General features: G+C 37.6%; 1 protein-coding gene across 5 annotated transcripts in view; it reads right to left on the bottom strand.

The window, feature by feature from the left end:
* The window catches only part of DIAPH2 (diaphanous related formin 2), a 908418-nt gene that overhangs the window by 237793 nt on the left and 658328 nt on the right, over nucleotides 1-12297 (bottom strand). For all 5 annotated transcript variants that reach the window (XM_054470847.2, XM_054470849.2, XM_054470850.2 and 2 more), the window contains one exon: nucleotides 5090-5255. In XM_054470847.2, coding sequence (XP_054326822.1) covers nucleotides 5090-5255 — 166 coding nt within the window. The remainder of the gene's footprint in view (nucleotides 1-5089; nucleotides 5256-12297) is intronic.

Raw genomic sequence — 12297 nt, 5'->3', positions numbered from 1 at the left:
TGAAGTATAATACTTGCCTCGAACACTTTCCCAACAGCTGAAATTAATTTTTATGCCTAAGCAAGATACTGCATGGTGGTGAAACATATACGGTTCACCGATTTTGAATATTCTATTCAAAATATCTCAAAAGAAATAAAGACTATTAGTGCAGTCAACTATTTGAACTAAAAGAATGACTGAAGCATATAAAGGAGAATATGCAAAAAAGATGTTTAGACATTGCATAAATATAGAATTTGATTTATTTGTATACACTTATGAGGTACAAGTGCAATCTTGTTACATGCATGGATTGCACAGTCGTCAAGTCAGAGCTTTTAGGGTATCCATCACCCAAGTAACATACATCATACCATTAACATACACCATACCCATACTCATTATCCACACCCCTCCTACCCCAAAACCCTCCTGAGTCTCCATTGTGTATCATGGAATTTGATTTTCTTCCACAAAATATTCAACTTAAATTTAGGGGCTATTAATTTTATCTATATTGTATGCTGTTCTTTTTTTTTGGGGGGGGGGAGATAGATTCTCGCTCTGTCCCCCAGACTGGAGTGCAGTGGCGTGATCTTGGCTCACTGCAAGCTCTGCCTCCTGGGTTCACACCATTCTCCTGCCTCAGCCTCCCGAGTAGCTGGGACTACAGGCACCCGCCATCATGCCCGGCTAATTTTTTTGTATTTTTAGTAGAGACGAGGTTTCACCGTGTTAGCCAGGATGGTCTCGATCTCCTGACCTTGTGATCTGCCCACCTCAGCCTCCCAAAGTGCTGGGATTACAGGCTTGAGCCACTGAGCCCGGCCTGTATGCTGTTCTTTAAACTCATGAAATCTCTGAGAAACTAACTAGAAAGGGTCTCAATTCTGAATTTAGAAATGTTTCTAATTATATACACCTTGATACCAATATATTGTACATTCATCTGGAATACCTTTAATATCCTCATTAGCTGAGTAATATAGAATAGGAATATTAACTAATAGAAGTATTCCATAGACATTATCCAATTCTGCTTTCATTCATTTGAATTGTTTACTTTGAAAAAGATCTTAATCCATAATGTCAACTTCTTTTATTTGTATTTGCCCCATCTTTTAGAGGATATCTCTATCTGAGGAAGATTTTTTGGTATGTGCATTTTGTTTATGCTACACATGCCAAATAGATCTCCCAAGATGAAACTCTGAGCTCATTTGGAAGTAATTTTTGGTAGCACATGAATCAGAACTCTTATTTTCTTCTCAGCACTACTGGTATTTTATTGCTTCCATCTATAGTCCAATATGCTTTTAGTGCTAAGAACCCTGAGGCCAAACACACAAAGCACTAAGAAAATGGGAACTTCTGGTGATTACAATTTTTGGCAATCTTTCAGGGTTCTTCCCTCCCCTGGGAGAGTGAAACCTCTTCAAGTTCACTATGAAACAGGAACATGGTGAGCACAAATGATTGACTGAAGTTGGTGATGCTGATTTAGGTGTCTTCGACTTAAAGGGCAGGTATAAAAACCTCAAACCTGCTTGTCAAAGTCTGCTTGTCAAATGCCTATGGATTTTTCAAGACCCTGCCCTAATGTCACTTTTTCTTTTTTTTTTTTTGTTTTTTTGTTTTTTTGAGACAGAGTCTCTCTCTGTCACCCAGGCTGGAGTACAGTGGTGTGATCTTGGCTCACTGCAAGCTCCACCTCCCAGGTTCACATTATTCTGCCTCAGCCACCCTAGTAGCTGGGACTACAGGCGCCCGCCACAGCACCCGGCTAATTTTTTGTATTTTTAGTAGAGACGGGGTTTCACCGTGGTCTCGATCTCTTGACCTTGTGATCCACCTGCCTTGGCTTCCCAGAGTGCTGGGATTACAGGCATGAGCCACCGCGCCTGGCCCTAATGTCACTTTTTCTATGAAGGCCTCTCTGGCCAACACAGGCGGAGTTAGGCAGTTCCTCCTTTATGTTATTATCGCACCTTAACATATTTCTATGGCAGCACTTATCAAATTATATTGCATTTGTTTGTCTGTCCCCACTCACGGATAGAGAGAAACCATTCTCTTCCTTTTATCTGTGACCCAGAGCATTACCAAAATCAAGTTGGTTTTCAGTAATTAATGGAAAGGATAGTCAGAGAATGGCTAATAATATTCTACATCTGTATAGCATAGGTTTCAAGGTCTTTTCACATAGTAGTGAGGAAGACATGGCTTAAATTATTTTCCATCTTTTATAGACAAGGAAACAAATGCCCAGAGAGGTTATATGACCCACCCACGTTCAAAACAGTTAATACACTGTACACCTAATTCTCATGGCAGCAAGTTGATAAAGATTTGTAGATAGAAGTGGTAGCAGTACTGTCATATAAGGCAAAGATAGCAATGGCTGGTCAGGAGTGCATTAGGTAAGTGTTTCAGACTGGTTGACACATTTAGGATCTGATTACTTGTTTTGAAAGTCAATCTTAACAGGTTCTCAAGAAATTAACTTAAATGGACATGAAACTGGACAAAAGAATATCAAATTATTTACATTCAGTAATAATACATGAAAAATTCTTACTCTGTACTCAAGCTACATGTGCAGTGAAGTCAGCCGAAAGACATAAAACATATCCTACATATGTATGTAATATATATGACTCTGCCATCTCTGAAATTCCGACCGTGACTCAGACTACTAACAGGGAATAGAATTCTTAGAGATCAATCCTTTAACTCTTTCATTTTACAAAAGACAGACAGAAATGGATAGCTAGAAAGGACAAATGACTTACTCAAAGTCACACAGCTTTTTAGTGGCAGTACCAGGACACAAAATCAGGTCTCCTTAACAATAATATTCTTACATTTTTAAAAAACAAGTTATGATTGAGAAGTGATACAAGTAGAGTTCTTAGCCTTCTAGGCATATGGCTAATATGAGTACACACAGGCTGTAACACTGGAATTATTAGAAGAATGCTGCAACATGGGGGGGAAGTACACCATCTACTACTCTGTGTCTGTGTATTGGGGAGGTAAGGGAACATATAATATGACAGACAGTGTTTTAGGATCTAAATGGAAAGCAATAATATTAATCATATTTATTCTTATATATTTTACATATATAGTCTTTTATTTATTTATTTATTTTGAGACAGAGTCTCACTCTCTCCAGTGGCTCACTGCAACCTTCGCCTCCCAGATTCAAGTGATTCTCCTGCCTCAGCCTCCCAAGTAGCTGGGATTACAGGCGCCCGCCACCACGACCGGCTAATTTTTGTATTATTAGTAGAGACAGGGTTTCACCATGTTGGCCAGGCTGGTCTCAAACTCCTGACCTCAGGTAATCCACCCGCCTTGGCCTCCCAAAGTGCTGGGATTACAGGTGTGAGCCACCACGCCTAGCCACATATATATTCTTATATATCCATTCACCCATAGACATTGTTACAAAAAAAATTATTGGACTTATCATTTCAGTGTGTCAACTAAAGTATATTTTCTGGTCCTCATTCCTTTTTAATGTTCATTGTTTTGTCCTTTTTGAAAATAATCCAAGTAGATATAACCTGTGCGCTTATGTGTTCATAGCATATAATCAGCTTTTAAGTTTTGAAAATGATTTGACCACTTTCTCTTAGCCCTCTTCTCATTGCCAGTAGAACACATTCTACTAGTTACGGGTTAGCTAAAACGTATGTGTCTCTATGAAGGGTCAAAGACAAGAATCAACTAATATTTTCAGCAAAAAAGAAGACATATGATCATAGTTCTGGAAGTTTGTGGATTAACTTCTATGACCAAAGCTGCTTGTTTAACTGTTCGGATATGCTCTGGATTATAGGCCCTGGGTTAGGAGATGAAAGCAATTTGATTTCCACAAGCATATTCATATCTCACAGATGAAGTCACACCAAAATCAAATGATTTCACAGGGCAACAGCATTGACAAAGAAAGTACTGCTTTTGGAATAGAAACATACCTCACACTGGAATGAATTTGTTTGCTAACTGATCTTCCTGCTGGGGATTATTGCTAGAGGTCCTCACACCTGTAATCCCAACATTTTGGTAGGCTGAGGTAGGTGGATCACTTGAGGTCAGGAGTTCGAGAGCAGACTGGCCAACATGGTGAAACCCCATCACTACTAAAAATACAAAAATTAGCTGGGCGTGGTGGCATGTGCCTGTAATCCCAGCTACTCGGGAGGCTGAGGCAGGAGAATCACTTGAACCTGGGAGGTGGAGGTTGCAATGAGCCGAGATCGCACCATTGCACTCCAGCCTGGGCAACAGAGCAAGATTCCATATCAAAAAAAATTAAAATATATATATATATACACACATATATATATATATACACACCTATATATATACACACACATATATATATACACACCTTTACCTGTTTGATATCAACTATTGTGCATATCTTTCTGTTACTATTGCAATCAGAGTCTGTGCTCTTCCTGCTACTCCTTTGTTAGATGCAGATGACGTGTATTTCCATAACATTTATATAGCAAAGCCTTTGATTCCTTTTAGCATCATAACTTGTACCCTAATTGCCACCCCCAATTAATGCTAATATTTACTGTGATCCTCAAGAGTTCCAGTTTAAAACAAGAGCCCACATTGTGAAAGAAACTTTAGGTATTCAATGTTATTTACGCAGTCCAATTCAAAATCAGTTTCTCATTTAGGCTGTGAAAGAAACTTATTTATAAATCACAGCATTTGAATTTATTATGTGAAAAGTTCTAGATATTAATGTTTAAGCTATGTGAAATTATAATATTATGCTATATAAAAATTGGGGTTATTTAAGTACCAATTCATTCATTTCCTATAAAATTTCAGTAAAACATTTCCCATGTATACCTAACATTGAAGAAGATTCATTTAGGTCCACATTATGTTAAGCCAGCCATGACTTATAACTTAATTTTTATCCATGTCACAGGTATAAAATATCTGTCAATTCTTATTAAAAAACTGTCACATGAAATCAATATAGTCAATAGGAACATAAAATGACAATAGAAGGAAGACATTCAGAAATATAAGCAACAGGCCTTGCAATGCTTTAAGATGTATTACTTACCAAAAACAAAGTTCGGAAGTTGTTGAGATCACCAAAGAACTCTTCTATGCTCACTGTCTTTGAGTCAAAAATGAAGTATTCTCCAAGATTCTCATAGAGCTTCATCATGTTGTTGTGCATGGTGGAGAGTTTTTCATACTGTTCTCGGGCAGTCTTTGTAAAGCTGTAGCTTTTTGTTAAGGAACATGACTCAACAGTACCTTTTAAAGGCAATCAATCACTAGATGTTAAGATTGAATTAAATCATCACTTCTATAAATACATTAGTAATGCACAAATACTTGTGTATTAGTTTGTTAGAGCTGCCATGGTAAAATACCACAGATTAGGTGGCTTAAACAACAGAAACTGATTTTCTCACAATTCTGGAGGCTAGAAGTCTGAGATCAGGATCTGGTGGGTTTAGTTTCTTCTGAGGTCTCTCCATAGTCGTTGCTCTGTCTGTATCCTAATCGCTTCTTCTTACACTAGATATATTGGATTAGGGCCCACCCTAATCAGCTCATTTTAACTTAATTACTTCCTTAAAGTCCCTACGTTCAAATACAGTCACATTCTGAGGTACAGGGTGGTTAGGACTTCAACAAATGAATTTTGGGGAAGACACATTTTAGCCCAAAATAACTTGATAGAGTCATTATATTGGTTAGTGAGACCTGAAGATCTTTAAATTAGGCAGAACTATTCAATATGTAACCACACGGAACATTTGTTAGAAAATGTTTGCTAAATGAAAGCATATAGGCATAAATACCAGAAAATGGCCTCACATATTTTTATGAGTAAGGTAGAAAACAATGGCAAAAAACTTAAAGAAAAAACTATATATATATATTTTTTCTCTCTTTTTAATATTTATCTGTATATAAATAGAGATAGAGGTTATAGTGAGGCCAGGTGCAGTGGCTCATGCCTGTAATCCCAGCACTTTGGGAGGCCAAGGCGAGCAGATCACAAGGTCAGGAGTTTGAGACCAGCCTGGCCAACACAGTGAAACCCCGTCTCTACTAAAAGTACAAAAAAATTAGCCGGGCATGGTGACACGCGCCTGTACTCCCAGCTACTTGGGAAGCTGATGCAGGAAAATCGCTTGAACTCGGGAGGTGGAGGTTGCTGAGCCAAGATCGCGCCACTGCACTCCAGCCTGGGTGACAGTGTGAGACTCTGTCTCAAAAAAAAAAAAAAAAAGAGGTTATGGTGAATTCTGTATATGAGTGTTATATATGTGTGTGTATACATATATGCATAACCCACATGAGGAAAGGAAACAGAGAAGGAAGAAGGTGATGGGGTTCAAGACACACTTCCCCAAAATATGGCACCTTGGCATTTGAGAAATCAGAAAAAGCAGGAAGTTCTCTCTGATCTTCTTCTAATCCTTTTCTCCTGAAGCAGGCAAGAAAATAATTCTCTTAACTGCCTCTGAAGTAGGTTATAAGACCCTCATTTCAGAGCTGCTCCTCCTATACCTGAAGGAAAAGAATGTCCTTATCTCTGGAGACATATGGACACAGAGAAGAATCTGAACAAATATGCCTTGCTAAGTTCCCCCAGCTCATTACCATTAGATCATACCCCCTTTGCCCAATTATATTTCCCCACTGTCCACTCTTCATCAAACCTAATCATAAAAATACACAAGTTTCCCTTTCTTTGGGTCTTCATTTCTGAGGGCTCCTGTGTCACATAAAACTTATATTAAATAAATCCATAAGTTTTCCTCTTGTTAATCTGTCTTTTGTTTTAGAGGTCTCAGCCACAAATCCAACAATGGGTGAGAAGAGAAACTACTTTTCCTCTATAAAGGAGAGGAAGTGGCCTGGCAAGAAAGGAGGAAGAGGGAGGAGGGAAGGGGGGAGGGAGAAGAGAGGATGAAGGGGAGAGGGAGAGAGGGACACAGAGGGAGAGGGAGGAGAAGGAGAGAGAGGTAAAGAAAATTTGCTGTAGCTCTAGAGAGAATTTTCTGTAGCTTTAGAACCTTAATTGCCCGAAGGGCTTGTTAAAACACAAATAGCTGTTTGCTGGGGCCCCAGATCAGGGGCCTAAGAATTATCATTTCCAACTAATTTCCAGGTGATGCTGATGTTGCTGGTCCAGGCCCACACTTTGAGTAGTATGTTCTAGCAAATTAAGTAGAAACTATTATCTCCAGAAACTAATTTTACCAGTTTTAAAAAAATTTTGAAGGAATAAATGATCTTAACAACTACCATTACCAAATCATAAAATGAACCAAATATATAAATGTGTCCTACTAAAGATATCTCACTATATATAAATTTATACTTATAGAAAGAAATTATAATACATTTTTTCTGATTATACAAGATATAAATGGCCCTTTTTTACAACTTAGAAATTAAAAACTTAAATCAACTAAAATTTCCCACTCAGAAACAAGTATTGTGAACATTTTGGAGCATTTCCTTCTGGTCTTTCTTCTATGGCTAGTAACTTTTGATTGTTATAGGTAAGAATGTTTTAGAAAAAGGTAAGTGGACTAACCATAAAGAAAAAAAGGAAACAAAATCAACAATTTAAATTATAGTTAAATCCATTAAAAATTAATAATGATCACAGAAGTAAAATTTCTCTAGATGGAAAAGTAATAGACTTGGAATTGTATAGAAAAATAATGGTGCAGTCTGGGGCATACTATTTTAAGATCTGCTATAGTGTGTTAATATTTTGTGGTGCTATTATTTTATCAAGTACTGATAATTGTGCCTTGAAAAACTTGACTTTATAAGATTTTCTGAATTCTTCACTGTGTTTTATTATAACCTGGGGCCAAATTTATTTTCCATGGGAACACAGCTCTAGTTCTATAATGGAAGTCAATGGGGAAATCAGACCATTTCTGGAAAGTTACTTTGCAGCTGACACTTATGGAATACACCATGATTTTAAAAGTGAGATGCCCACTTCCTATGTTCTTTTTTTATGCTATGTAAGTATTAGCATTCACATTAACAACACAACAGCCCCTTTCATGCTGACAAGCGACATTAAATCTTTCAATCCTCAAGCCTATTTTTGTGTCAATAGACCCGAAAGAACAAACACATTTCTGACAGACTCTACTTTCCTTTTTAGCAATGGAAGGGTACACGTAATGCTTCATATAAAAACATTCTGATTTTTACCTTTGAGACTGTCATCATATATATATTGGTTTTTAAGAAAATGTTTATCATCATATTTAAGCATAGCAGAAAGAAGACTCTTCATTTTTTAGCAAAGAATGAAAGTGACATTTCTGTTTTCTAGCCTCTCTTCTCTAAATAAAACAGATTCATTCCAGGGACTTGCTAGGCAGAAGCACTTTGCAAAGGTCACTTACTTGTAATCTATTTGCAATGCAAATTACTAAACTGTTTGCATATTGCAGAAAGCTCAACATCTGTATAACACAGAGAAAAAGCCAAAGATAACAAAAAAGGGAAAATTTGTATGTTCCCCATTTATCATAACACAATTTTTCACCAGCTAAAACGTGTCCATGTAGTGATACCAAATTTCATAAATTTGTTCTTATAGAACAAAAGCTGATTTCAGAAATTGTCTCGTACCCAAGTGAGGAAATCTGAAAAATTCTGAGAATGGTTTATCTTCAAAATAACAAATGGAAAGCAGCCCAATCTCTAAATCCTTCACTTATCTTCAAAGAGATTACTTTGTAAAAGGGATAGATGGCTGGCGAGTCAGCACTGAAATTTTTCACAATTGCAACCATGTCACCAAATCCTATATGGGACTGCAGGTAAGAAGTGGAAAACATCACTCCATATCATCCCTGTATTTAATGTGGGAATTTAAAAAACTTATTATTTATTTTAAATTATCTATATCATTTTTTAGAGACAGGATCTTGCTCTGTTACTCAGGCTGGAGTGCAGTGGCACAATCATAGCTCACTGCAGCCTCGAATTCCCAGGCTCAAGCCATCCTCCCACCTTAGCCTTTCAAGTAGCTGGGACTAAAGATGTATGCCACCACACCTGGCTTCATATGGGAAATTTTTATTTTGTTTTTTAAGCAGCCACTAAATACAAGATACTGGGGTGGTATCATGCTAAGCATTGTGGTCGATAGAATGATCATTAAAGCCTTAATCTCTACCCTGAAGAAGTTTATAATCTAATAGTACAAATAATTCTACCACCATCGATTTGCATGTGTCTAAGACTTTATCACTTATTATATACCTTTCCTTCCATTATATCCCATATTCTTTACAACAACCTTTTCAAAAAGGCAGAGCAATATTACCATTCAAATTTTAGAGTTGTGGGAGCTAGATAAAAGGCAGTTATCCATTTAGGGTTAGAACATAGACATTGTAATAGTCCATGGCATGACACCTAGTTCTTTTCATATAGAAGTGTATTGTTTACAATAATAGTGACCTTCATATGGCAAAATCCAATATTCACTCTTTTATTTTTCTTTTTAGGTCTCAGCAGCATATGACACATTTAGCTACTTCTCTTAATTTCTGTGACACAGAAATGAAAAGTTTTCTTTCTCACTTCCTCTCCTCTGGTAACATTTTTTTTTTTTTTTTTTTTTTTTTTTTTTTTTTTTTTTTTTGCTTTGCTTTGTTTTGTTTTGTTTTTTTTGAGACAGAGTCTCACTCTGTCACCCAGGCTGGAGTGCAGTGGTGTGATCTCAGCTCACTGCAACCTCCACCTCCCGGGTTCAAGCGATTCTCCTGCCTCAGCCTCCCAAGTAGCTGGGATTACAGGCGCGTGCCACCATGCCCAGCTAATTTTTGTATTTTTAGTGGAGATAAGGTTTCACCATGTTGGCCAGGCTGGTCTCGAACTCCTGACCTCAGGTGATCCACCCGCCTGGGCCACCCAATGTGCTGGGATTACAGGCGTGAGCCACCATGCCTGGATTCCTCTGACAACTTCTATAAAATGTTAGAGTAGAGGGCTTGGTCCTGAGCCCTCTATCTACATTCTCTGTCTAGTTGATTTCAGCAATTCACATAGCTTTAAGTAACATCTATATTGATGACGCCCAAATTTATATCTCTCCTATCCCAATCTCTCCCCCGAGACACACACTTTCATAATCAACTGTCTACATATCATCTCTACTTGAATTTTTAAAAAAATGATATCTGTTGATATTTCAAATGTAAATTCCTTTCCGAAAACCCTCTAATAACTTTCTACAACACTTGGAAGAAAATCCAAAGTCCCATGATTTACAAGGCTCTATATGATTTGTCCTCTACCCATCCGTGCAATGTAAGCTCATGCTATTCTCCCTTTAAAGTACTATGCCTGGCTACATCAACCTTCTTTCTGTTCCTTGGACATACCAAGGTCACAGACAACTCAGGGCCTTTGCACTTGTTGTTCTCTCTGCCTAGACTGTTTCTTTCCCACCAAGCCATTCAGTCTCAGCTCAAATGCCACTTCCTCATAGAGGCTTTCCCCAACCATCCAATCTAAAATATCCATCCCCATCACTGTTACTCTGGCCTATTTTATTTCATCTGAGAACTTAATCACTATCTGACATTATCTCTTTTGTCTATTTTTCTTATTTCTTATTTCAATCTGTTTATTGCCTACCTTTCCCTACTTAAAAATATGGTCCATGAAAGTAGACCTTCTCTGATCACTGACTCATCAACACCTAGACGTGTGCCTGGCATATAGAAGAAATAGTAGCAGTAACAAAAGAAGTGAAAATCAACAATAACGACAATGTAACTGTACCTAACCTTTTTAAAAAATAAATTGTGTGAGCCGCTGTGGAAGACTTCCCACGGATTAACTCATTTAATCTTCACAACAGCTTTCTGAGATAAAAAAAAAAATTGCATAAGGTCACACAGCTAGTATGTCACAAAAATGGAAATAAACTGAGTGTGCCTCCAGAACCCATGTTCTTAACCAGTAAGCTATACAGTTCTTAAGAAATATTTGTTGAAGGAGTAAAGGCTCATTCTAACACTGCATAGGATGACACCACTGAAGGCTGGGTCACGGGCTGACTTGAGTACTTAAAAACCTGAAATCCCTTTTATGAATCTTAAACCAATTTCACAGCAAAACTCACTTACTGAGAATATTTTTATAGTACTATTTCATTGTATTTGAGAACGCATTTTAATCCCCTTGTTTCGTCAATCTGAACACCTTAAATACATTTTAATAACAAGGTTGGCTTCAATCATATTTATTTTAAAGCTATATATGTAATAGTGAATACGTTTATCAGTAGAATGATGGTCAGCCTAAATTAAGTTTGTGTCTTTAGACCTGAATGTTGCTCTAGTAGATATTTTAGTATATGTAATGGTTAATTTTATGTCAATTTGACTGGGTTAAAGGATGTCCAGATAGCTGGTGAAACATGGTCTCTGGGTGTGCCTGTGAGGGTGTTTCTGGAAGAATTTGCATGTGAATCAGTAGACTGAGTAAAGAAGATCACCCTCCTCAATGTGGGTGGGAAATGATCCAATTTGTTGAGGGCCAACATAAAACACCAAAGTGGAGAAGGGTGAATGCTCTCTCTCTTCTAGAGCCGAGACGTCCATCATCTCTTGCCCTGGGACACTGACACTCCTGGTTTTTGGGCCAAGGGACTGGGACTGGGGCATAAACAATTGGCTCCCCCGGTTCTCAGGCCTGTGGATTTGTATTGGAACTATACCATCAGTTTTCCTGGTTTTTTAGCTTGCAGAAGCTTGGAAGTTAGATGACAAGATGTCTCAGTCTCCATAACTCTCTCTATATATATATAGATGTATAAAATATTCTTATTTTATATAAAAAATAAATATATATGTATATTCTTTTTCTCTGGAGAACCCTAATACAATAGATAAAATTTAAAACTGGCCATTTTGTTTATCTCCTATATTAGAGAATAGAAATTAAGAATACAGTTTAAAGAAAATAAGTCTTTTTATTTTTTTGTAAGAGACAGAATCTTGTTATGTTGCCAAGGCTGGAGTGTGGTGGCTATTCACAGGTGCAATCCCACTACTGATCAGCATGAGAGTTTTCACCTACTTTGTTTGTGACCTGGGCTAGGTAACCCCTGCTTAAGCAACCTATTGGTCCCCCGTTACTGAAAGGTCACCATATTAATGTGGACTTTAGTGCAGATGCCCAATCAGCCTAGCGCATTATAGCCCAGAACTCCCAGCTCAAGCAATCCTCTCATCTCAGTCTTCTGAG

The sequence above is a fragment of the Pongo pygmaeus genome, chromosome X (assembly GCF_028885625.2).
Source record: "Pongo pygmaeus isolate AG05252 chromosome X, NHGRI_mPonPyg2-v2.0_pri, whole genome shotgun sequence".
NCBI classification, from domain to species: Eukaryota; Metazoa; Chordata; class Mammalia; order Primates; family Hominidae; genus Pongo; species Pongo pygmaeus.
The sequence above is the reverse complement of the archived record's forward strand: the minus strand, read 5'-3'. Positions and strand labels throughout refer to the sequence as shown.